The sequence below is a fragment of the Phascolarctos cinereus genome, unplaced genomic scaffold, assembly GCF_003287225.1.
Source record: "Phascolarctos cinereus isolate Bilbo 61053 unplaced genomic scaffold, phaCin_HiC Scaffold_3;HRSCAF=262, whole genome shotgun sequence".
Classification (NCBI taxonomy): domain Eukaryota; kingdom Metazoa; phylum Chordata; class Mammalia; order Diprotodontia; family Phascolarctidae; genus Phascolarctos; species Phascolarctos cinereus.
In genome coordinates this window covers 229,042,155-229,068,966 of record NW_027555736.1, presented here as the reverse complement: position 1 = coordinate 229,068,966, position 26,812 = coordinate 229,042,155, and the positions used below count along the sequence as shown (strand labels likewise).

Genomic DNA, 26,812 nt, shown 5'->3' with positions numbered 1-26,812 from the left:
TCATCTGAGCCTATTCTTTTTCTTTTCTTTTCTTTTCTTTTTTTTGAAGGCAATGAGAGTTAAGTGACTTGCCCAGGGTCACACAGCTAGTAAGTGTCTGAAACCAGATTTGAACTCAGGTCCTCCTAAATCCAGGGCTGCTGCTCTGTCTACTGTGCCACTTAGCTGCCCCTCCAATTAATTTTTAATCTGCCTCTCCAGGGCCCCTATTGTATGTAATTTTTATTGCATCATGATCTGAAAAGGATGCATTTAATGTTTCTGTAAAATTTTTGGCCCTCCCTTTGTACCAGAGAAGTCTGAAGTATTATGACATTTAAAGATAAAATATGTTGATGTTATACAATACTAGACATATATTTAATGAATTTATGAGTTTCTTAACTTTTTCTGTGTCATCTGCTGGCCTTTGCATGTTGTCTATCACTTCTGCAAAACTCCCCCCAAAATTCCCATTTAATTTCTTACGGCAACCTGCCATATGTGGAAGTCATGATGGGAAAAGTCACAGTGTGGAAGGGATAACTGTACTTCTACTCCTACTCCTAATCCTACTAGCTAGTATTTAGTATGAACAGTCACTATAAAACATTCCCACCATAGACCTGGAGGACACTCTTCTACAAATGCACACAGCATTAGTGGAAGGAGTGGGAAAACATATGGAGTACACTGAAGAGGCACACACCTAGAGAACACAGGTGGTCAAAGTAATTCATACCTCTGGCACTGCAGGGTCCTGACATCTGTTCTATTGTGGGATCCTCACACTGCTCCCCTCATTGGGTGCAGTGACTCTGTTGGGCAAGTCACTCTACTCGGTTTCTTGGAACTGCTCCTCTCGCAGCTTAACTCTTCAGGCCTGCTTTCCCCTGGGTACAGAGTCTCCCACTAGGAGATTTGCTCCACTATAAGAAACTGTTGCTAATGATGAAGGGAGAAGAGATAAATCTCTTTAAGCTCCTGCTGCATTCTGGAAGAAGCACAAGGGAAAAGTTGGAAAGGGATTCTCTCTCCTAATCAGTTATTCCTTCTTACTTGCTGCTTCTGATTGAAGTTTTACTATTCTGCCAATTTTTTCTGCTATGCAGCATATAAATTTTGCTTTCACAATTCTTATTTCTCTTTTAAATCGTTCAGGAACATCCTGATTTTGGTTCCATGCCCTCTTTGGAATCCATGTGGTCCTCTCCCTTCAGTGTTGATTTATTTTCCTTTGTCTTGTAATATTTATCCATAAATGTCTGGTCTCCTTTAGCTGATCTGGAGATCATATTACCTTCTGTTATTAATATTTTCCCTTTTAGTTTGTCTGCTTATGCTCAAGGCCTTTAAATGGTTTCCTCTTCTTGAGATCTTTGGTGACTTCAATCTTCTTTTTTCTTTCTTGTATTACCCTATCACTCACTTACTGACTACTTCCCCTTTGCAATATCCCTGGGGACCTAAAAGCCAACTCAGCCTCCTCTCATGCTAAGCAATTCACATTTCACTAGCCTGTCTCTATCCCAAGTGACTTGCAAGGGACAGAACTAGCCTTCTGCTGGGTGCTGGGTTCTTTCCTATAGCTTAGTGGAGTGCCACATATTCACAAATGTTGGAATCCCGCTGCAGTTCCTTCTTTTCCTCAGTCCTCTGGCTGAGCTCTGCTGCAGAATCAATGCTTCTCTGAAGCTATTCCAGAAAGAATAAGCCTTTTAGTTTTCCTTTGCCCTTGGAAGAGGTGGGGTGGGGAAGAAGGTGTTAGGGATGTGGGATAGAGTTGAGTACTATTGTAAATACATGGGTTGGCCTGTGTGGCCCTATTGCTTGAACATGGTGAGCAGTATGGGAAAGGATAGGTTAGGAATTAGGCATTAGCTTCTCTGATGTTAATTCATTGAATTGTTACCTCTTCAGGCTTCTCTGAATTGTTACCTCCTCAGGCTTCTCTGGTGTCCTAGACCAGAGGTATCAAACTCAAAGCCCTGTAGCAAGTAGCCTACAAAACTCCTATGTAACTTAACCATATTAAAAATGCAATTGGGAAATGTTTAACAAAATAAATAAAAGTACAACTCATTATAGATAATGTTAATTTGTGGTTTTTTGAATCAACATGTGGCCCCACAGGGATATGTTTCTATTTAAGTTTGAAACCACCATAGAAGACTGTGGAGACAGCTGAAAATACCTTCTCTTTTGTACAAAATTCCTATTTTGGAGAGGTTTAAGAGATCATGAGGATCAGAGAAAATGTCTAGTTCTTCATTTTGTTAGTCATTTGGGGAGTCATGATTCTCTCTCAAGGGTTAGTAGCTAGCTCTCTTCTCATCTGCTAAAGATTGTTTTCTTCTCAAAGAATTTAAAATCTTATATGTATACATACTTATTGAATGAACATTAAAAATATAAAACCATACCCTACACTGAAAATTATTGTTTTCCTAAAGGACAAGTCTTTCTATGTCACTTTCTTTCTCAGTAAATGCCAATGGCTTTCTATTCCTTCTGGAATCAAATACTGGATTCATTTGACATTTAAAGCTCTGTACAGCCTGGCCTTTTCCTTTCTTTATAATACTTCAACATATTACTCCCCTCTATGAATTGTCGTTGAGCCATACTGGCCTATTTGGTTTACCTCACACACAACACTCCATCTCCCATGGGGTCATGGGGTTGTCACACACACCTGGAATGCTCTTCCTCCTAACCCCTGACTCGTAGAATCCCTGGCTTCCTTTAAGACTCAGCTTAATTAGACATAAAGGGTGGTACCACAAGCAAATTAGGAGAGCAAGGAATAGTTTACCTGTCAGATCTGTATGGAGAAGAGAAGAATTTATGACCAAACAAAACACAGGAAATTATGAAACATCATGAAATGCAAAATTGATAATTTTGGTTACATTAAATTAAAAAGTTTTTCACAAGCAAAGCTAGTGCAACCAAGATTAGAAGGCAAATAGAAAGCTGGGAAACAATTTTTATAGCCAGTGCCTCTGATAAAGGCCTCATTTCTAAAATATATAGGGAACTGAGTCAAATTTATGAGAATACAAGTCATTCCCCAATTGATAAATGGTCAAAGGATATGAATAGGCAGTTTTTAGAGAAAGAAATTAAAGTTATCTATAGTCATACGAAAAAATGCTCTAAATTACTATTGATTAGAAAAATTCAAATTAAAACAACTCAGAGGTACCACATCACACCTATCAGATTGGCTAATATGACAAAAAAGGAAAATGATAAATGTTGGAGAAGATATGGGAAAACTGGAACACCAATGCATCGTTAGTGGAGTTGTGAACTGATCCGACCATTCTGGAGAGCAACTTGGAACTATGCCTAAAGGGCTATGATACTGTGCATACTCTTTGATTCAGCAATACCACTACTAGGTCTGTATCCCAAAGAGAGCATAAAAAAGGGAAAAGGACTCAATGTACAAAAATACTTATAGCAGCTCTTTTTGTGGTGGGAAAGAATTGGAAATTGAGGGGATGCCCATTAATTGGGGAATGGCTGAACAAGTCATGGTACATGTATGTAATGGAATACTATTGTTCTGTAAGAAATGATGAGCAGGCAGATTTCAGAAAAACTTGGAAAGACTTTTATAGACTGATGCTGAGTGAAGTGAGCAGAACTAGGAGAACATTGTTTGTATACAATAACAGCCATGTTGTGCAATGACCTACTTTGATAAACTTGGCTCTTCTCAGCAATACAATAATCTGAGACAATTCCAAAAAGACTCATGATGGAAAATGATATCCATATCCAGAGAAGAACTGATGGAGTTTGAATGCAGTTCAAAGCATACTATTTGCTCTCTCTCTCTTTTTTCTTTCTCATGGTTTTTCCCTTTTGTTCTGATTCTTCTTTTACAACATGACTACTGTGGAAATATATTTAATGTGATTATATAGCCTATATCATATTACATGCCATCTTGGTGAGGGGAGAGGAGTGGGAGGAAGGAAGGGAGAAAAAAAACTTGGAACTCAAAATCTTATAATTATGAATGCTGAAAACTATCTTTACATGAAATTGGAAAAAATAAAATACCATTAAGTTGGGGGGAAAAGACTCACTTTAAGTGCTACTGTCTTCAGGTGGCCTTTTCTGATCCTCCTACCTGCTGGTGTTTTTTTCTGTAAAGCAGCCTTCCATCCACTCTGTATTTATCATATATACACACACACTAAAATGTCAGTTGTGGTGTTAATGTGTTTTTTAGCCATTCCTCATTGATGGGCATCTGCTTTGGGTTCTTTGCTACTGCAAAAATACTTTTATATTGCTCTTTTATGTATATATTGGAGGATTTGATACTTTCCTTTCTGAGTCTGGCCTCTTTGGGGTATACACCAAGTAGTAGAATCTTCGGGTTAAAGGGTATGGGCATTTTAGTTACTTTTTTTTCATAATTGCAAATTGCTTCCAGAATGGCTATACTAATTCATAATTCCACCAACAGTGTAGTATTATGTGTATTCAATGTCCATTAAGTTATACCTTTCTGATTTTGGATAGCTCTGATAGTTAGGAAGTTTTTTTCTACTATTAAACCAAAATCTGCCTCTACTTGTGGAGTGTAGCCACACCCCACCTAACCTCATACAGTATTACACAGTTTCTAGTCTCCTTACCATCCTGCTTACCCTATTCTCTGGAAATATTTCAGATTCTTAAAATCCTTTCTAAAATATGATACATAGAATTACACATCTTACTCTAGATATGGCTTGCCCAGGGCAAACTACTGAACAATGGAAACATCACTTCTCATATGCTTCTTTTAATGAGCCATCAGATTAAATTAGCTTTGGAGGAATTGTCATGACATTGGTGACCTATGTTTTCCTTGAAGAATGCTAGAATCCTCAGTTATAATTTGGTTGGTTTGTTTTTCACACAAACTCTCAAGCCTTGCCTATTCCATTGGCTATTTATTTTTAAAATTCATTTATCTGAATAGCACTTGGAATATCTCCTCACAAGGAGTCCCTGAATGCTACCTCAGGCTTGAGGCATTGCTGTGGGTGTGTTCAGCATTCATTCAAAACCATAATTCATGAGCCTCCATTAATGTTTTTATCAAACAGAGAATGTATTAGTTCCAAGCAAAAGACATTAATTAAACAGCATAATAATATATGTGATAACCAATATTTCTACAGACCCACAAAGATGCAGTCTCCACAGGGCGACATACCATCAGTGGTGGAGGGAACTCACATAGAAAACAGATATGACCAAGAACACAGATAGTGGGGTGCCGTCCACATGTAGCCAGGACAAATCCATACTTCCAGTGCTCTCTGGTTATGTCATTAGGTAAGCTGCTTTTTACATTGTACATGGGGCATTTGCTTCTCTGTTATCTCTGCTGTAAGTCTCTGTTCTGGCCATGTCCACTGGAGAATGCTTTTGTTACTGGACTCCTTCGCTACTGGATGCATCTGCTGGTGCTGGGCATCTCTAGTAAGATTCTGCTGGTCTTCAGCTTTGCAGCCTCACTGGATTTCCTGCTGTTCTTTGCTACCTTCTGCTGGAGTGTGACTAATAAGTAGTCTTTCCTTAAAGCAAAGGGCTAAATTCTTTCAGTCATAAGTCAGGTCTATGTACCCCAGCCAACTGGCAAGGAAAAGTCAGCAGATGCTGTAAAGCTAAAATTAAGTCTTTGCTTTTAATTGCTTTTCCTCTTGCTAGGCTCAGGTTCCCTGATCCTAGTGTCCTATCTGACTTGGAGTTAGAAAATACCTTCCAACTCTTGTTATGCCCCTACTTGTTAGTCTGGCTGTGTCCCTTAAAATCGTCCCAGGGATTCTGTTTTGCAAAACTCCAAAGGAATATGAGGAGCTGGGAAGATGAGGCTGTTTCAAACTCAGCACCCACTCAAAATCATACTTCATGAGCCTCCATCAATGTGTTTCTTTTGTCAGTCAATGAGAGGACATACTAGTTCAAAGCAAAAGTCATTAATTAAACAGCATAGCAATATATGTGATAACAAAGATTTTTCTGTACACACGGGGAAACAATCTCCCATGGGTTAACAGATCATCAGTGGTAGAAGGGACCATACAAGGAACAAGTATGTCAAGGAACAGATATAACTAGGAATTCCTCCCGTTGCCATGAAAACTAACTTGAGTCAAGGCACAAAGGTCCATGCGCAGCCCAGGGCGCTGGTGGCAACCCTAATTTTTTTTGTTTATAAATTCTGCTTTTGTCATGTATTCCTGGAACAAAATCATTGGTTTCTTTATGTTCTTATTACTCAAATACTCAAGCACAGTGGAACCACCATACTTGAACCATCACAATCCCAGATGTGCAAATAAGGGAGGTAGAAATGTCACTAAAGAGAGCAAAGACAAGAAAAGCAGATGAGATCAAGTATATACAGTGGAGGTCTGTGTTGGAGACAACTCAACTGTGAGGACATTGAAGCATTAACAATCGAGGTATGTGAGGGAGGGAAAAATACCAAAAGCATGGAAAAAAACCCTGGACATTATTTAAAACAAAGGGGAAATAAAGATATAATAACAGCTACTAATTTAAATGTCCACTTTCCCATCTGTGGAAAAACCTTTATGAGAGTGATCTATATACCTGTCAAGAGTGGTCTCAATGGAGATATTCAAATGGGACATTTCTATTACATTTCATTTTATCAGTTTCAGCCTGTTTTTCATGCCCTTTGAGATCTTTTTGAATACCACAAATTCTGTCATTCAACATGTTACCCATTTTATTGTTATTCAGTCATGGCTGATTCTTTGTAACCCCATTTGGGGTTTTCTTGGCAAACATACTGGAGTGCTTTGCCATTTCCTTGTCTAGCTCATTTTACAAATGAGGAAACTGAGGTAAACAGGGTTAAGTGATTTGCCCAGGATCACACAGTATCTGAGGCTGAATTTGAACTCATGAAGATGAATTTTCCTGACTCCAGGCCTGGCACTTTGTTCACCGCACCACCTAGTTGCCCAGATGTTATCCATACTTCTAAGCATTGTTTCATTAGAAGATTTGATAAGGATGTCATCATCCAAGTAAGTCATTGATTAAAAAAATAATTGAAATAAATAGGATAGAGAACAGCTCTCTAGGGCACTATAATAGAGATTCCCTTCAAGGATGACATTAATCCATTAATCATGACTCTTCGGGCCTGGTAATTTAGCCAATTTCAAATGTACTGAACTGTAATAAATCATTCAGCCCTCATCTTACCATCTTGTCCATAATAATATACCAAGAGACTGCGTCAAATATATTGTTGAAATACTCTGATCCAACAGTCTAGAAATCCCATCACAAAAGACAATGGGGTTGGGCCCCCATGACCTTTCTTGATGAATCCATGCTAGCTTTTAGTCACTGAATAACATAGTAATTCAGCTTTCACATCTTTGTTTCAGTGATCATAAGCTGCTCCCTTACATGAATGGAAGCTATATAAATATGAATCATAGAACTGTGAAGAAACAAAATTGCGGGTGACCTAAAAGGCATAGCAAGTATGAGCAGGCTGCAGTGTATTGCCAGCAACGGCTTGGGTGCAAGAAGTGGCATAAAAGCTATTTCCATGGAAATATATTATCAGAAAAGGTAATGGGTCAGTCACATAGAGAGGGATAGAACACCTGAGTGCTGCGCTAGTATTTGTGAAATATTGAAAGGCATAGAGGAAAGCCGTTGATATGTCAGGGGGATTTTTGGAAAAACATCAGGAAGAATTATAGAAGAGGAAAAGGCATGGATGGGTTGCAAACCCATGCTCTCTCATGGAGAGAGCACCTATGTAGGTGAGGTTACTGATCTATCTAAGAATCAAAATCTAGTTAAGTTTCTGTTCTTTCAAAAGAGAGCCTCCTCTTCAGAATGATCAGGTTATATCATGGACATATAATTCATCATCAGGATGAAGGTTTCCCTTTCATAACAGAACATATTATTCTGTGATATGTTGCTCTGTGGTGATTAATACCACTGTATGGGATCATGACCAGATCAGGCTAGGCAATGCCATATTAGAGTTCACAGAATCCTATGCTAAAAGGTATCTGAGCTCCTGACCTTATTGGTGTAAGAGCCCAGTGCAACATTTATATTCTCACAACTTGTATCAGGTTCATAACTGCCCATCTTGTTGTTCTGTCCCTTTAAATTTATTTCCCATGACCAGGGAGTAATCAATCACCTATAACATTGTAGTGATGACAAAAAGGACAATTTAATTCAAAGAGATAAAATTAGGAAAATACATTGAATGAATGAATGCAAAGGCATATATTAATTGCTTGCCATATGCCCAGCTCTGTGGACACAATTACAAAAGTGAGATATTTCCTGATCTCATGGACCTTACATTGAATAGAGGCAGACAATACACACAGGGGAGTAGTGGGATGGAAATCACATGGACAGTGTAAGCAGCCAGAGATGAAGCTGATTGACACATCCTTTCAGTAGCAATGGAAATATTAATTTGATTTTTGTTCTTATTAGGAAGAAACACTTTAAATTCCCATTCCCCAAAACAATCCAACTTCCACACTTGTGAGGTCTGAATTCCTCACAGTTCCGTGAGCTAGAGAGGAAGCCTGGCTGTAATGGGTTAGCCATCAGATGAATACAGGAATGGTCTCATATTTTGTTGTTTAAGTTGCTGTCACATTTCCCCACAAGGCTCTAGAGATGCTGCTCCTCCTTGGGAAGACAGGGTGAGGTCTGTCTGTCCAGAGCAAGCAGGACACTTCTGCCTAGTGTTCAAAGTCTTGACTTTTGTGGCTTGGGGAAACTCCATGTCTGCCACAGGATTGCCACAGCTCTAAATTCTGTTGTGATGGGAGAAGGGGAAAACTTCAATTTCTCAAACCCAGTGAGGTGGTATACAAAAAATTCCAAATAGGATACTGTTGATCTTTAATAGAGACAGCTTGATTTTCTTTTCAAATTTATAATTAATTCAACCTGTAGCTTTCAAAGCTATTCTGAGTTTTTGTGTATGTATGTCTTTCTGCTCTTCCTACTATTCTCTTCTCTTCATTTGTAAAAGATGCCTCAGTGACCTCAATATATACCTCAGTAGTATAGCTAATGTGTTTTACAAATATCTCAAGTAAATCAGGCATTTTCTTATAAGTTCATAAGACCATAGTTTGAGAGTTGTAAGGGACTTCAAAGGTCCTCCAGATCCTCATTTCATGTATGAGCAAACTTAAAGTCAGAAAAGTTAACTAGGTCACATAGGTAACAAGTGATAGATGTAGGCTTTATAAGTAAATAAAGTTCCTACCACCAAACTTCTCAGGCATTGTCAAATGGTTCAACATCAGAAACAGATATGGTTTTGTCAATGTAAATGATATTAAGAAAGATGTATTACTATGTGCTTTGCCACTGCACCCTAAAGATAAGTGGACCTTTCCATTTCACTTGTAGCTGAAACCCCTTATATATGTTGTCTCATGTGTATGTGGGAGGGGTGAGAGCTTGTCGAGTGCTTTTCAGGGCTGCCCGTCCAAGTTGGTGTGCACCTTCACCCAACTTTCACTTGTGATTCCAAGAAGCTGTAGCATACCCAGCAGCCACACCCCACTAAAACCATCTCACAGACAGGCTAAAAGACGTTGAAGGTAACTGACAGGTCTCAAACCCACTGGTAAGTTAGGGGGATGTCTACCCCAAGCACGTGAAGACTTCCCCTGGTGGAATGGGCAGATGAGGACAGTTTGTTCCAGTGCCCACGAACATGGCTAAAGCAGACACTGTGGAGCACTTAGAGCTTGGTCAGACATTGAAGAAGCCAACATCATCCACTGTATCCTGGGCCATTGCCATCTGCCCTGACTTTTGTCAAAGCACTGGACTTCATTGACTCAGGAAGAAAGAGTGAGGCTGACAATTTTGTGTAGTTCTGCCTCCCTTAAATCTGATTGACACACAAGTCATTCCATCACCTGTGATGTCATTGGTCCTCTTTGACAATGTCTTTAGAAACAATATGTCTCATATCAGAATAAGAGCAAGGGGGCTGTATTGTTTTTCTGTTTGTATGCCCAGCATTAATATAGCACTTATTTCATAGTAAAGGTCTAATAAATATTTATCCACTCATTTAAACTTGGGTCTTCTTTATCTGAATCCAGTGTGCTTTTCCATGTTCCCTCCCCATGTTTCCTCCTTTCTCTTCTTCTCAGAGCTGTTTTTGAAAACTCACATCATAATAGACTTAAGATGCAAAATCAGTTGAAAGTTTTCAAAAATAGCTAATGTGGAAATGCTTTTTATTTAATTCTGAGTATTTGGTACAAGGGCTTTCTTTTTCTTTTTCATTTGGGGGGAGTGAGAGTAAGGGAAGATAGGGATATGAAGGACAGCCAAAAAAAAGAAAAAGAAAAGAAGAAAAGAGGGATTGCTGAGGCATCATTTACAAATGGAGAGAAAATAATAGAAGGAAGGCCAGAAAGAAAAAAAAAGGATAGCTTTGAAAGCTACAGGTTGAATTGATTATATATTTAAAAAGAAAAGTAAGATGTACATAATAGAGACCTGCAGTTTCATATAAAACCCTCTTCTTGTGTCCTATTCTATATGTGGAAATGTATATTGTATTTGATCCTTAAGTTCACAATTTTTTAAAGCTCTTTTTAAGAAAATGGGCCCTACTTGTCCAATTAAAAAAAAAAACTTCACACCTCAGTGATATTCCTACATAACATGCTCATACACGACCTGCTGGTATCAGATGTTCAAAGTCCTCTTCCCAGCACAGAGATCATTGTTCCCAAAGCATTGTGGGAACATGGTAGTCCTATGGTAAGAAACTTCAAACCATTTTATATCATCATGTCTGAGTCAGGAAGGAGTAAAATTGATCTAGCTTGTGTCTATACCAATGTAGTAAAAGGCAGGACAGAAAACATGTATACGTGCCATGCATAAGGTCAAAGCTTTAAGGAGACAGATCGAAGCATATAAATAGTTAGCTCACTTACTGGATACTCCCTGTCCCCTGATTACTGATTTGGTACTAACCTCAATCAGCCACCACACCTATGACCTCTTGCCTGGACTTCTATGATTGCCTCCTGACTTATCTTTTTGTTTACAGTCTCTACCATCTCCCAGACCATACTCCACACAGCCCTAGATAACATTGAATGCTCCCCAGACCCTTTTGCTGCCAGACAGAACTTCCAGAACTCCCGGATCAGTATAGAGTATTTTTCTATGCTGGGCACCATGAATAATAATAACAACAACAACAACAATTGATATTAATATAGCATTTAAAGTTTGAAAAATGCTTTAAATACAGGATAGTGACCCCTTTCCAGTAAACCCCCTTCCCCAACTCACACTCACAGGTTAGATCCCCAGGAGGCAACAAACTGGTATTGAAAGCAGTTTGTGGGTCCACAGTCCTCAAACTATCGTTCACAAGCCCCTACTGGTATACTTGGCTTTAATAGTCAGCCTGTAGCTACATTTACCTCAAAGCAAGGGCATTTACTGAGATGGCATTATATGAACAATAGTGGCAAGGCATTTCTCCCCACAGTCCTGTGCTGTACTCTCCTACAAATAGCCATTGTGTTTTTTTGGAAAAGTGGGCATATATATAGAATACGTTACTAGAGAGGCACAAACTTAGGAAATATACGTGGCCATGGCAATTAACACAAAACTACAGAGCCCCCATGTCCTTTCCCTTCTAATGCTGCTCCTCTTGGTCTCAGTGTCTCTACTGATCAGGTCACTCAGTCAGACTCTCTGAAGTTCAACTCACAAAGTTCACACTCATCAGAGCTCTCTTTTGCCTCTACTACCTGGGCTCATTCCCTGTGACATGTGGTATCAACTGTTAGAATAGCTCTGCTGTAAGACATCATGTCTGAAGGGACTCTTGCCATAGGCAGAGAAATCCACTTCCTCTCCTCCCAGAGCAGAAATGATTTCCTCTCAAGGGCTCACATTCCTTAGAGCTTTCTCTTGCCTTGACTGCTTAATTAGAATGTATCTTGATTTTTTTAAATGGTCCTGGGAGTATGGCTAATTGTGAGCTAGCCCAATGGCTTAGCTCCCCTCTAATTCCAACAGCAATGATCAGAAAACTTCTTCAAACCTCTTAAAGGGGTAAGAATCCTAAGTCCTGCTTTATATTTCATTTAAGATCTTAACACCTTCTGTCTGTTCCTTTCCCTGTATCACCTGTGATCTCATCACCTGGACTTGGGGAAAATCAGGGTGTGCTGATCAACTCTCCTCTCTCTAAGCATATGTGATTTCATTTAAGCACCACAACAGCCTTGTGATGTAGATGCTGTGTATGTGTACAGGGCACCCCAAAAGTCTTAGTGTGGTGTTTTTATTTTTTGTTTTTTTGTTTGCTTGTTTTTTCAGCCAAAGACAAGGTTTATTAGATCATCGATGGGGGTAAGATTTAAAGAATCTGCCATATTGGCCAGACTCTTAAGGAATCTGTACATTTGTGAGCTATTGGCTAGATTACAAGCCCTTGGTGCGATTTTAAATAAGCTTTAAACTGAACTAAGACTTTTGGGATACCCTGTATTATCAACCTCATTTCAAAGATGAGGATACCACCTGTCCCAGGCTGCAGTGAGTAGAGCTCCATAAACAATCTCTGCTAGGCCAGAGTCAGCAACAGAGTCCAGCAGGATTCCAGGTGCTGTCAAGGGTCAGAGTGATTAGCCCCAGATGCCTAGCTCAAAAGTTTGCTTAGCACAAAAGAGCAAATTCCCTTAAAAAACAAAGTATTTTGTCACAGATCTTTCTGGCTATTGCTGCAGCATAAGGTCTATGGAGCCCTCTACTGGGGCGTTTTCAACATGGCTAGTTATTCTACCAGGCTCAGAGGCAGGCAATCCGTGTGGGAGTCATACCAGTCTGTTGGAGCCTGCCATAGAGGGGAGGCTACATACCTTTGACTGAAGCCATCAAGTAAGGATGTGCGAGAGAAGGTTGGGGCAGTGTGCTGGGGAAAGGGACAAATACATTCCAGCAGAACTTGGGGTGTGGTTTGAATCAGGATCAAGAGAACTTAGAGGCAGGCCTGGACTGAGGCCCAGGGATTCTTTGGAGCAGAAAAAAAGGAAGAAGCTGAGATACATAGAGTTAGGTATAGGAGTGGGGATTCAAATGGGGAGGAAAGGGACAAGTCTGATCCTGTCAGTCCCAAGGAATCACAGAGGTTTTCAATGAGACAAAAAACCCTCTATATAGTCTTGTGTTTGGAAGAAGCAAGAAAAAAGAAAAAGGAGGGGAAGAGAAAGGATACATTAAAGGAAAATAAGAGAAAAGATGGGGGAATGTGTTAAGACATCTAATTGGATTGTATAAGTAGAGCGATATACAAACATGGAAGGGATAGGGGAGCAGGCCTTTACTTTCATCTAAACTGGTCAAAAAAGGGTGGAATGCACGCACAAATAATCTGTTGTAGAAATATATTTAACTCAACAGGGACACAGATAGGAACCGGGGAAAAGGTTAAAGTAAATTTAAGGAGGGATTAGAAATTTATTTTTCTCCAATAGAGTGGTAGATAGGAGAGGGAGAAAATAGATGTCTGTGAATTTTTTTTAAAAATAGAAACACTATTTCACATATGTAAAATGTTGCATGCACTTTCAGATGAAATCATTATTTTTTATAATAAGTATTTATATAGTGCTTTATAGTTTGCAAAATAATTTACAGATATTTCATTTTATCTTCACAACAACCCTGTGAGGTGAGTGCTACTCTCATTCCCATTTTACAGATGAGGAAGGTGAGGCAGACAGAAATTAAGTAACTTGCCCAGTACTGCCACTGTATTAACTAGCTGCCCTTTAAGGAAATTAAGTAAAACTACTATTATTTTTACTTAATTTACTCAATTGTTTTACTTTGTTTCAAAGACCTTTTATGAAGAGGAAGTAAGTTGTAAACCTAATATAAAAACAAAACACATCAATAAAACGTTATAAAAAAACACTTCAGTGGCTCCCTATTGTTTCTCGGATAGTATGCAAACTTCTTAGCTTGGCATTTAATTCAGGTGTCTCAATCTCAATGACACCTTCACTGTTAATCGATTCTTTGTCTTCGATTTACCTCATATTATACTTTCTGTTATCTTGTGCTAGCTTCCCATCCCTGGTAAGTAGGAGCCATTATCCCCTTTTTACAGAGAAGTGAGGCAGAGCTACATAGATAGACGATTTATTACATGTGTTCACTATATTCCAGGCACTGTGCTAAGTGATGGAAATACAAATACCAGTAACTAAGACAGTCCCTACCCTTGCAAAGTTAGTTTATATTCTATGATTCCTTCCAGATCTAAATCACAGGAACTGAATAGGAGAGCCTGTGGGGGAAGAAGGCATTTACACATTCTCCCCACTAGGGCTTCGTTACTTAGAATCCGTGAACCTGTTTTTAAAAATATTTTGATATTTTTATGCAATAGGTTTCCTTTGTAGCCCTATGTATTTTATTTTATGCATTTTAACACCTCATTCTGAGAAAGAGTCCATAGACTTCACTAGGTTTCCAGACCAGTCTGTGCCACACAAAAAGATTAAGAGTCTGTCCCAGACTCTTTAACATCTAAAAATCAAAAACAATAATTTTTTAAAAAACCACTTTGGGGTTTGCAAAGTACTTTTCAAATATTATCCCATTTGATTCTCACAATTAAAACCTGTGAGGTAGGTGCTATTACTATCCCCTTTCACGGGTAAGAAAAACGGGATACGGAGAGACATACTCGATCTGGGTCACCTAGTTAATAATAAGCACCAAAGGTCATATTTCAATTCCGATCTTCCTCACTCCAGGTCCAGGGCTCTCTTCTACTGCGCCACCAAGGCCTTTGAAAGAGGAAGACTTTTAAGTGGGGCTACAAAGGACCGCTTCTGGTAGTAGAGCACCGGCCCCCTTCCAACTAGGGCAAATGTGCTCCTGTAAGCCGGGCTGGACTGGGAGAGGGTCGGAGGAGGCATGCGCATGCGCAGGGCTGGCGGTTTCAGCCTCTGCAGATCTCGGAGTTCCTTCCCCTAAAACACCATTGCCCTCCCAAGACCTTCTTTCGGGTGAGTGCGGGCCTCGGGTTCTGACTAAGGTGACCCAGGCCCTGGCGGTAAGCTGGGGGAGCTAGGGAACTGAATAACTGTATTAGAGGAGGTGCACACCCCGGAAAACGCTGTGGGGGGGGGAGGGTGGGCTCCAATACTACCTCCCCCCCCCCCCCCACCTCTGCCTCCCCGTCCTCTGCCACCTAAGGTCTGCCCCAGCTCCCTGATCCGCTCTGTTCTCAGGGCACTTGTTTGCCTTTAGGGGTCTGTATGTGGTGGGACACTTCTAGGAACTGACTGGAACCGGAGCTAGAAGCGACCTTTTAGAGATGGCTGTGGAATCTAACCCTTGCCCTTATTTTACCAAGAAGGAAACTGGGGCTCAGAGGTTACATAACTTGCCTGCGTCAGAGAGGTGAAATGATTTGCCCAAGACCCCACTGAGATTTGAATTCAGGCCCTAGGAATCCCAAATTCTTCTTTTGCCCTGCACCAGATCAAGTCAACAAACATTTATTAAGCGCTTACATGTGCCAGGTAACTGTGTTAAGTGCTGGGGATGTGTCCTTGCTCTGAATTAGCTCACAGTCTCGTCTAGTGGGGACGGCATGCAAAACATACAGGATAATTTGGGGGTAGTTGCAGAGGAAAGGCGATGGTGGCACTTTAGCCGAGACTGGAAGGAAGCCAGGGAAACCAGGAGGCAGAGATGAAGTCCGAGATGTGCCAGGCTTGGGGGAACAGCCCCAGAAATGCGGTCGGGAGATCGCAGTGTTAGTCACTGGAGTAGGGAAAGGAGTAGAGTGTAAGAAGACTGGAAAGACAGCTTTTTGTTTGTTGTTCAGTCGTGTCTGACACTCTGTGACCTCATTTGGGGTTTTCTTGGCAAAAATACTGGAGTGGTTTGCCATTTCCTTTTCCAGCTCATTTTACTGATGAGGAAACTGAGGCAAACAGGGGGAAGTGACTTGCCTAGGGTCACACAGCTTGGAGAAAAACAATTTATCATCAATTAGGAATCAACAGTTATGGAACTTCATAATGTCAGGATATTTCATTGTCAGGCAGGAAATTATTTCATGCCAGCCAAGAAACAGGCTTTCTCTTTCAAGTATATATGATTGCCATCTTCACTCTCCACTTCCCCTCCCCACAAGACTGGGCATGCTGGACATGGGTGGATCAGAATCTAGTTGTTTATGAAGCAACAAAAAGTGATTGATTTGTACTTTTCCTTTAAAACTGTTATCTCCTGTGTCAACTGGACTGGAAGTGAAAGCAGGCTAGAGACAAGAGAGTCAGGAATCAAACAGAAGTTTAATTTGAAAGTGAGGAAAAGGGCTTCCAAGCAAGGACGTATTGCCAGAGGCCGGCCCTAGTGGAGTGGACCTGAGGCAGTGTGAGGAGATCTTAATACTTTTACCTGTGGCTACTCAGTGAGCTGTAGCCCTGACAGTGAGGGATAACAGCAACAGTGTGACAAGTTTGATTCATAGCAGGTCTTCATTCGTGACCAGAAACAATTCTGAGATCATCCAGAGGGTGAGCGCAAAGGATTGTCGTTATGCCAAGCTCAGCACACAGCTTGCTTGCTGGACCTTAGCTCTGGGAAAACAAGGTGTCTTCTAATATCTTGACACATGTGTCTCATATACACGTTATTTTATTCTGCCAGTGTGTGATTTTTTCATATGGCAGAGATGGAATGCAATGGAATCTATTGAGCGTGTACTATGTACCAGGCTGTATGCTAAAAGCTTTACAAATATTATCTCATTGGATCCTCGTGACAAAGTAAGGTGCTGTTATTCTCTGCATTTTACAGTTGAGGACAGGTTAAGTGACTTGCCCAGGGTCATACAGCTAGTAACTGAGATCATATTTGAACTCAGATCTTCCTGAATCCAGGCCCAATCTTGTATCCACCTATCTCTAACAGCGACCTTTTAGTACCAAGTATCCACTATACTTGATCTAAAGAATAAAAACACTCCAGTATGCATATACTGGAAATATACCAAATATGCCATCATATTTTTTTTAACCAAGCAGGTAATATTACAAAAAGATTGAGTATTGTGTTTTCTTTTAAGAGATAATTAACATGCTTCTTGGGAAAAGAAAAAGAAAGTAGAGCAGAAAGCAAATTTGACATTTCATGGGGAAGGGATAATATGGTTGTGTTCTTGTCAATGCTACTATCGCCCTTCTATAATTCAGATAATCTTGCTGTTCAAATGTAACTTTTAAATCTTGACATTGCTGTTATTTTTTTTGAACCTGCATTAGCCCCATTTGGTAGCAGCTAGGTGGCACAGTGGATAGAGTGCTAGGCCTGGAGTCAGGAAGATTCATCTAACTGTGTGACCTTGGGCAAGTCACTTAACACTCTTTGCTTTAGTTTCCTCACTTGTAAAATGAGCTGGAGACACAAATGGCAAACCACTCCAGTATCTCTGTCAAGAAAACCCCCAATGGAGTCTCCACTGAAAGGACTGAATAACAATGAGCCCTGTTGGGTAGCTGCTGTAGCTCATTTACTACTGTTGAAAATTAACCAATTAGTCACTCAGAAAAATGCGTAATTTCACTGAGGATTAAAGAGATGTAAATCAAATCCACCTTAAAGTATTATCATCTACCTGTTAAATCATCAAAAGCAATTTAAAAAGCCTCTCAGTGTTACTGAGAATATGGTTGAGTAAAGAATGCAATCTGGCAGTATGTAACAAAAGCTGTGAAATTTTTTCCTACAGTTTGACCCAATAATTTTACTTTAGGTACACATCTCAAGAAAATAACCAGACAGAAAAAAAAGTAATTAGTACAAAAATGTTCAGAATAGTGCTATTTGTAATAATAGGAGTTGATGTCATAGACAGCAAGGAGTAGATAAAAGAGGTAATGAAATGTCTTGCTAACAGCACTCAGTATTCCCTTTACAAAATGTGAACACCCTGCTCTGAGTGAATCTAAAAGGGAATGTGATTGGCTGGGCTGAAAATGGGTCATGTCCCTGGTGCTTTAAATAGAGTTTTGCATTTCTAGAGTTCCAGTCTAAAACTGCCTCTGGAGAAAACATTAAGGGAGTTGGGGGATGGGCGTGATCACTGTCTATGTATCCATTATATAGCTTTGTGGGAAGTCTACAAAGACAGAGGGTCTCAGGGACTTGTAATAGTCCTGAAGTTGTGAGTTAGTTGACTGAACCACAAGTATTTCCTACGTGTGTGTCTCATTATATTGTACTCAGAAGTTAATGTACCCTTTCCATTGACAATATACATATTACTGGGAGAGTTTTAATTTCCCTATTTAGTAAATGCCTTTGCTAAGAGCTAATTGTGCGAATTGGCTCACTGCTGGGAACATTAGTTGGGGGTTCATGAACTATAGTGTCTAGGTACCCTAGAACCTATGGGGATAACAGCTGTCTTCTGGCGGATCTAACCGGCAAGTAAAATATTTGGGAAGTAGCCCAGGCAGGGTGCAGCAGTAAAAGATTGGAAACAATCCAGATGTCCACAATTATGGTTTACTAGGCTATATATATTTTTTTTAACATTTTACATACATTTACTTATTGAATCTTTAAAATAGCCCTGTGTGGTAAATAGTATTAAGTCCATTTTACAATTTAGAAAACAGACTCCTAGGGATTGAATGACTTGTTCAAATAAGAAATCCTGATTTTCCAATTTGACTTTGTCAGGTATTCGACTGTCAAAATGTCTCATCACACTGGGTATCATATAGTTGAATCCTAGAAAAAGTAGTGTAAGATGTGAGTTGTCTTGGACCTAAGTGTGCTTCTCTACTAGTTTACCAGGTTTGTTGGGGGAATGTTTTGTAGCTACTGTTTTTACTATGCCACACAGTGAATGCCTTCAACCTAATTATGATAAATGAATGGTTGAATGCATTTAGCTCAGAAGCTGTCATTTTAGAAATGTCTACCTGCATGGTGTCTTAAAACTGAGTAATTGTGCCCTTGGTGTTTGAAGGCCAGAGTTTATCAGACTGCTCTTGTACCTCACTTTTGATATTGGAATACAGAACACTCATGGATAATCTGACACTTAACAAAAGGAGATTTACTCAGTTGTAGCAGGGGGAGGATATTTTGAAGGACACTGTGTTGATTTAGCTAAGGATATCTATGTTGTACATGGTGGTCCACCAGTCAGGCATCAGAGAGCAGGGAGCAATTTATACTGGGGACACCAGGGAACCATGTCAATGGCCTGAGCCGATTAAATGTTGAGGTCAGTTACAATACCTTAAAAAAAAAAAACAACTAACCTTACCTACCTTGAGTGGGGCCTTAGGATATTGCTGCTATTACACCTGGGAAGCACAATCTATAAGTGTGAACCGCAAGCAAGGAGTAGCCCTATAGGTATGACCTATATTTAGAAACTTTCCTGTGGAACTGAATATTGGTGTATATGTGGGGGGGGGTGTAAAATAAACAGTGCTGTTTTAGTTTTAAAGTTTATACACATTCACTCTCAAATGCTAGTCTTTAATAAAGAAAGCTGATTATACATAAATATATAATATCATAACATATATAAATATATAAGTATGCATATGTGTTGGGGGGCAGGGGGAGAGATTGATTTTGTGATTGCAGTGGACATAACCTAATAGGAAAGCACTCACTTTTCTGCATTTCTGTGAGCCTGAATAAAGCACAAGATTGAATGAGGGAAAAAATATCATTTGTGGTTTTTCGGTTGAAAAGGCTTTGAGAAGACCAAAGCCTGCAGTACCTGTTTGAATAAATAATACATATGCTACCTTATTCCAGTTGATAACATAAACATGATATAATGTGTTTCTTTTACTCCTTTAATTGTCAATTTTTTGAAACTCTTCTTTGGTTTTGAATTTTTAGGGAGCTCTGGAGATAGATCTTTGTAGCTCTACTGCCTGAACATAGTGATGCATGTCCATAGAGTTGTACTGAATTCTCGACCTGGTGCGTATTTCCTTAAGATTAATGTACAGCTGTGGCTACTTGTTACTTCTTTTTTTGGGGGGGGGCTAGGCAATGGGGTTAAGTGACTTGCCCTGGGTCACACAGCCAGTAAGTATTACGTATCTGAGGCTGGATTTGAACTCAGGTCCTCCTGAATCCAGGGCCGGTGCTCTATCCACTGTGCCACCTAGCTGCCCCTAGCTTCCTCTCTTAACAGTAAGTACAATCAAACAAAATACCACAGTGTCTCTGTCTAGAAATGTATGCCTCATCCCACACCTATAGTCTACCTCCTCTCTGCCAGGATGTTTGAGGTGTGCTGCACCCATTTTGATCAGAGTTCTCAAGCATTTCAGTGTCTTTCATGTGACAATCCTATTGCATAGTGTCAAGAGTATTAGATTTGTAATTAGATGACCTGGTTCAAATCCTGGCTGTACCACTTACGACTTAGGCAAATCTCTCACGTCTTGGGAATTCGGTTTCTTTGTTTATAAAATTAAGAGATTGAACTGTAATCCCCAGAAGGTTTCAAAGTATGGTTTCGGGCCCCTGAAGGGTTCCAGGTCAAAACAGTTTTTATAATAGTACTGAGATGTTTTAATTTCTAATATGGTAAAACCCACAAATATAACCCATACAAACAAAAGATCTGTCCAATTTCAAATTGTATGTGTCAGTCAGTCACTAAACATTTATTAAGGGCTTACTATTTGCTAGGCAATGTGCTAAGCACTGGAATATGGAACTGTGAATCTCCATTTCATACCACTTCCTTTAAAAAAAAAGCATGTAATAATTCCATATATTAACTTTCAAAACTGGCCTGTTTATTTGTGCTTCCTCCTGAATTTCCTTCTATTCCCTTTTGTGCATGTGAAAAAAAAGAGTCCTTCTTTTAACCTCTCCTCTTTCCCTCAATTAAAAATAAAGAGAAAGTGCAGTGGAAAAAAAATAATGGACTGGTCAGGAGACCTGAGTTTGAATTCTGAAACTAATTATATGACCTTGGTTATGTCACTTAACTTTTCTGAATTTTTCTTTTCTCTTCTGGAAAATTAGGACAATAATTTCATTACCCACTTCACGAGCTTACTGTGAGTTATTGTTATTATTACATTATTATTATTGTTATTATACTTTGTATTTCATCAGCAGACACACAGAGAATAATCCGGTTTATCTACCTAGATCTCATGCAGTGCTCTGTATAAATTCGTTTTTTCCTCAGTTGCTTCTTGCTGTTACACAAATTCTTCTGACATGTTCCTGTAGCATTTTGCCAATGAGCTGCCCTGTCTCTCTCCTTGATGAGGAGATTAAGTGTTTACTAACCAGTGTGATTTCAGGACTCTTTCAGCCTCTGTGTTATGGTGACTGTTTTTCATCCATTAAATTTCTCAAAAAAACAAGAAGTTATTTGAAGTTGACAACTTGTTTTAAAACATGGTTTATAGTTGCTGCAATCATATATAGGGATTGGCCTTTCACTTTTGGCCTTCTCCTAATTTAGTATTTATTTTGTCGTTTTTATTTTAAATTTTTATTTTCAGTTCCAACTTCTCTCCCTTCCCCTCCCATTGAAATGGTGAGAAATATGATGCCCATTATACATATGAAGTCATACAAAACATATTTCTACATTAGTCGTGCTATGAAAAAAAAAAGGCAAGGAAAATAAAGAGAAAAACAATAGGCTTCAATCTGTACTCAATTCATCAGTTCTCTCTCTGGAGGTAGACAGCATTTTTCATTATGAGTCCTTTTGAATCGTGGTTGGTGATTGTATTAATCAGAGCAGCTTTCACACTCTTTCACAGTTGGTTATTATTACAATATTGCTGTTACTGTATACAATGTTCTTCTAGTTCTGCTTACTTCACTTTGCATCTTACCAGATATTTCTGAAGCCATCCCCTTCATCATTTCTTACCGCACAATAGTATTCTATCACAGTCATATATTTGTTGTTTACTTTAACCTTTGCTCTAACCAATCAATGATCTGATTGCATACAGAGAGTTGTTTTCTGTCTAATAGAATGTCGTGGATTTCATTTTTTTGGTTTTGTTTTGTGCTCACCAAGTACAGTGATAAGATTTTTTAGTAGTCTATGAACCTTAGATCTCTTATACTTTGATTAGGAATCATATTTCCAAAAGTTGTTTTTGTTGTTCTTTGAAAGTATGAATTTTTATAATGAATTTATTAAGTATTAAAGTCCATGTTAATTAAGCTGCAGTTATCTTCGCAGTGATATGATGTTTGCTTAACTAGCACTGAAAATCAGGATGACAAAGCATCGTATATAGAAGTTATCTTTTTCCTGTTTTTGAGTTTGTGAGTAAAACAAAACAAAACATAACAAAAAAACCACTTCTCCAATTATCTCATTTTCTTTCTGAGGTGAACTTCAAAACTGTTCTTAAAAATATCTGTGACTTCCTTATATGATCAATTTTCATTTATAATGTAGATATCTACATGTTCCTAGCTAATTTCTATCGTTAGAGATTACACTAAGAATCCAAAGAGTTAAATATTTAACTGTCTAAAAACTGCTCTCACTGTGGAAGCTGAAGGAAATCACCTAGAATTGAGGACTTCTGTACTGTTATCATCAGACGCAAAATTCTGATCATTATCAATAGCAAAGCATGAATTTGCCAGTAAACAGAATCTCAGCCTCCTCACTTAGCTAAGACCACGAATGAGGGGGACAGCCCTCTTCTATAGACAAAAAGAGGAACGTCCCGAAACAGAAGGCAGCATCATAGATGGGGAACACAATATGATTGATTCCAGAGCCTCTAGCATCATAGGCATGAGGAATAATATACTTGGCTGGAGATTGGGAACGCAGGGCTAGCAACAACCCCTCCTTCCCTTCTGATGGATGAAGTCCTCCTGCATCCTACAAATACTGCTAGAAGAACAAAGATAATAGGTTATATTTAATTAAAATGATTTACAGGAAAGCTGAACTTTTAAACTCATTCAGAAGGGAAAACTGAACTGAACCTATGAACTTCTGACTTAAAGACAAAGACTGACCTAACTTACAGACAAGGAAAGTAACTTGGGTAGTTATACAAAATGTAGGCAGTGTTATAGAATAAATCACAAAATCAAGCCAATCCATTAAAGGTTAATATGCATTTGGTTTTCTCGGTACTTTTAAATCTTTAATGAGTTACTGTGGCTAAAAATGATTGCTCACTTGATAGTCAATCTTCTAGTAGTCAGCCTTTAGATATATTGGTCCTGGGACAATATTCACCAAGTCTATGTTGTAAGCTTGTCTTCAAGCCTTTTCACCTTGGGTGGGCCCTGCCAGCACAAACTCCATTATCATAGCCACAGTCTTCAAGGCATTACATCATTATTACAGCTGTATCATGGCTAGTAGGCAGGTAGGTGTCCAAGTAGATAGAATGCCAGGCCAGGAATCAAGAAGACTCATCTTTGTGAGTTCAAATCTAGTCTCAGATACTTACTAGCTGTGTGACCCTGGGTAAGTCAATTAACCCTGTTTGTCTCAGTTTCCTCATCTGTAAAAATGAGCTGGAGAAGGAAATGGCAAACCACTCCAGTATCTTTGTCAACAAAACCGCAAATGGGGTCACCAAGAGTCAAACATAACTGAAAATGACTGAACAGCAAAAATAGAATATTATGGAAAAGGATTGAAAATTTAATAGAATTCAAAACTTAGGGTCCCTATCAGAACATTAGTGGAAAGAACAATTGAACTAGAAATCAGAAGGTTTGGGATATCAGTCCTGACTCTGCCAACAACGCCTTGTATAACTAAGGGCAAATCACTTAGCCTTTGTGGACCTCCATCCCCATAAAATGAGGGAGTTTTTAACCATATTACTTGTAGGGGCCTTTTTAGCTTGAAATAGCTCATCATTCTATGCTATGATTTTATGTTAATGATTTATTTTAATCATAGAATCTATGGGAAAATTAATATGATAAGATATCTTTTTAAGACTTGAGTGGAACTATGATCTCATTGATGTGGATTCTCTTGCCAACAGAGCAGGACTTTGTGTTCTAGGTCTTTTGCCATTAAATGGGTGCTACTATAGCACATGGATAATTAAGTCTTTGCTCATCCTACATTTTCTTTTCTACTCATACATCTCTGATGGTATCTTTTATTTTTAAAATTTATTTATTTTTAGTTTTCAACGTTCACTTGCATAAGATTTTGAGTTCCAAATTTTCTCCCAATCTCTCCCCTCCCCATACCCTAGGATAGCATGCAATCTGATATAGGCTCTACATATACATTCATATTGAACCTATTTTCACATTAGTCATGTAATAAAGAAGAATTGGAACAAATGGGAGAAACCACGAGAAAGAAGAAACAAACAAAAAAAAGAGATCAAATAGTGTGCTTCAATCTGCATCCACACTCCATAGTTCGAATTCTCTGAATGTGGACAGCATTTTCCACCATGAGACTTTGGAATTGTCTTGGATCCTTGCATTGCTGAGAGGAGATGAATCTATCAAAGTTAGTCATCACACAACATGGCTGTTACTGTGTACAATGTTCTCCTGATTCTGCTCACTTCACTCAGCATCAGTTCATTTAAGTCTTTCCAGGTTTTTCTGATTTCTGCCTGCTTCATGGTATCTTTTATGTCACTTAAACAAATGTAATTTCACCATTTATTAGGTAATTTTCTGCAGCGTACTTATGCCCACTGTGCCAAGTCCGTGTTCATCTGCAGGATCTGTCCAAGATATAAGATCATAAGTTCATAGTCTTAGAGGGGAAAGGGATCTTAGAGGTCACTGAGTCCGACTTCTTTATTATACCAGTAAGGAAACTGAGGCCCAGAGAGGTTAAGTGACTTAACAAAGCTAAACCCAGGTTTTACTCCATATTGACTGCTCTTTCCACTTAGTAGTGCTATCATTTTATAGATGGACCACATTATTGGTTTTCCATCCAGCTGCTTTTAATTGTCTGGGCAGTTAGCTTTCTTCATCCACAAGATTCTTCCTGTATATATATAGTTGGGCCATACTCTTTTGAGTAATTATGGAATGTTGATGATTTGAATCTTTGTTTCAGAGAAAAGTTTGAGGGTCACAGAAAGCACTGTCCATTTTTTCAAATGTGGTCTAGCAGAATGGTTTTAGAGAAACCTGGGAAGACTTGTATGAACTGCTAGAGAGTAAAATGAACAGAATGAGACAATTTATACACTGACAACATTGTAAAGGCAAACCATTTTGAAAGACTTAGTAACATTGGTCAAATAGGTGATTGGTCAATTCAAGTGATTCTAGAGTACTGGTGATAAAACACACTACTTGCCTCCTGACAGAGAGGGAATGGATTCAAGTTGCAGATGAGACATACTTTTTTAGACACAATACTGTGGGAATTTGTTTTGCTTGACTATTTGTATTTGTTTCAAAAGGTTTTTTTTCTTCTCAATTTGAGTGGGGGAAGAGGAGTTAAGGATAGTGTTGCCATAAAAAAAAAAGAGGATCATTAAAATATTTTTTTTTGAAATGCATAGAAGAGGGGCAGCTAGGTGGTGCAGTGGATAGAGCACTGGCCCTGGAATCAGGAGGACCTGAGTTCAAATCTAGCCTCAGATACCTAATACTCACTAGCTGGGTGACTCTGGGGCAAGTCGCTTAGCCCCAATTGCCCTCACCAAAAAAAAAATATGCATAGAAGAGGAGAGAGAAAGTCCAAAAGGATCAACAAAAAAGCTGGACAGCTTTGAAAGTAATATGCTTAATTTAACATATATTTAAAAAGAGCAATCTGTATGTAATGGAGATTCAGTTTCATGTACAGTCCTGTCTATTCTACTGCATATATGGAAGTGCTCATTTTAGTTGATGTTTGTAAAGATCAGAATAAAAAAAGACTGGGGGAAAAACTCCAATTGAAGTCTGATCTGCTCTCTCCCTTCTGTTCATTTCTGGGCCCAATTCGTTGTCCATGTGCAGTATCTGTCTAACATCTATGTACTAATAGATTAGCTATCCATTCTACTAAATATCATAGTCTTAACCATGGACATTCTTTTAAAAAAAAAATGATCACTTCCTCTCTCACTTGTAACAAAGAAAGTACACTAAACAAAATAAATCTATCCACCCAGGGGGCATCCTCCATTTACTTGATTCTTCCTTGAACTCTTTTGTGGTTATGGACCTCATGTAGGAGACCTGCTGAGTTCTAGGAATTGATGTAATCAGCACAAATCCTAGGTAATCTAGGATTACCTAGAAGATCTTACCAACTTGTAGGAATGAATAAATTTCATACTCTGTAGTTTAGGCACAAGCCTGCCAGAAACAATTTTTATTAATTTAGACTGTCCTAATTGAGTATTTTTACTTAGAAAGAAACATTGCCACCCTATTACCCTGAAAATCTCTCTCAACCAAGCAATTTGGGAGTTATAGCATTATTGTGACAATACATAAAATTCCCAAATGAGATAAAACATTGTTATGGTGCTCAGGGTAAAGTTCAATTTATATTTTGCTTCATTAAGCAGAACAATAGTCATGTAATGCTCTGCACATCCTTGAGGAATTTTCTTAAAATCATTCCAGCCCTCTTTGACCATTCCCTCTAAGGATTCTCCTTTCCAGCTGATCACTATTGCTAGACAATCCCTCTCTACACTTCTCTTATTGACTCACTATCCTACTCTCCTCAATGGTTCTTCCAAAC

At 38.9% G+C, this 26,812-nt stretch overlaps 2 protein-coding genes across 5 annotated transcripts in view; both read left to right on the top strand.

The window, feature by feature from the left end:
* LOC110208345 (prostaglandin reductase 2-like) overlaps positions 1–26,812 on the top strand; it is a 544,334-nt gene that overhangs the window by 367,213 nt on the left and 150,309 nt on the right. The gene's annotated exons all lie outside the window — the stretch shown is intronic.
* PTGR2 (prostaglandin reductase 2) overlaps positions 14,959–26,812 on the top strand; it is a 43,472-nt gene continuing 31,618 nt past the window's right edge. The window contains exons 1-2 of one of the 2 annotated variants that reach the window (XM_020986327.2): positions 14,959–15,163; positions 19,999–20,082. In XM_020986327.2, coding sequence (XP_020841986.1) covers positions 20,046–20,082 — 37 coding nt within the window. In that variant the 5' untranslated portion in view covers positions 14,959–15,163; positions 19,999–20,045. The remainder of the gene's footprint in view (positions 15,164–19,998; positions 20,083–26,812) is intronic. The other variant, XM_020986325.2, reaches the window with a different exon arrangement.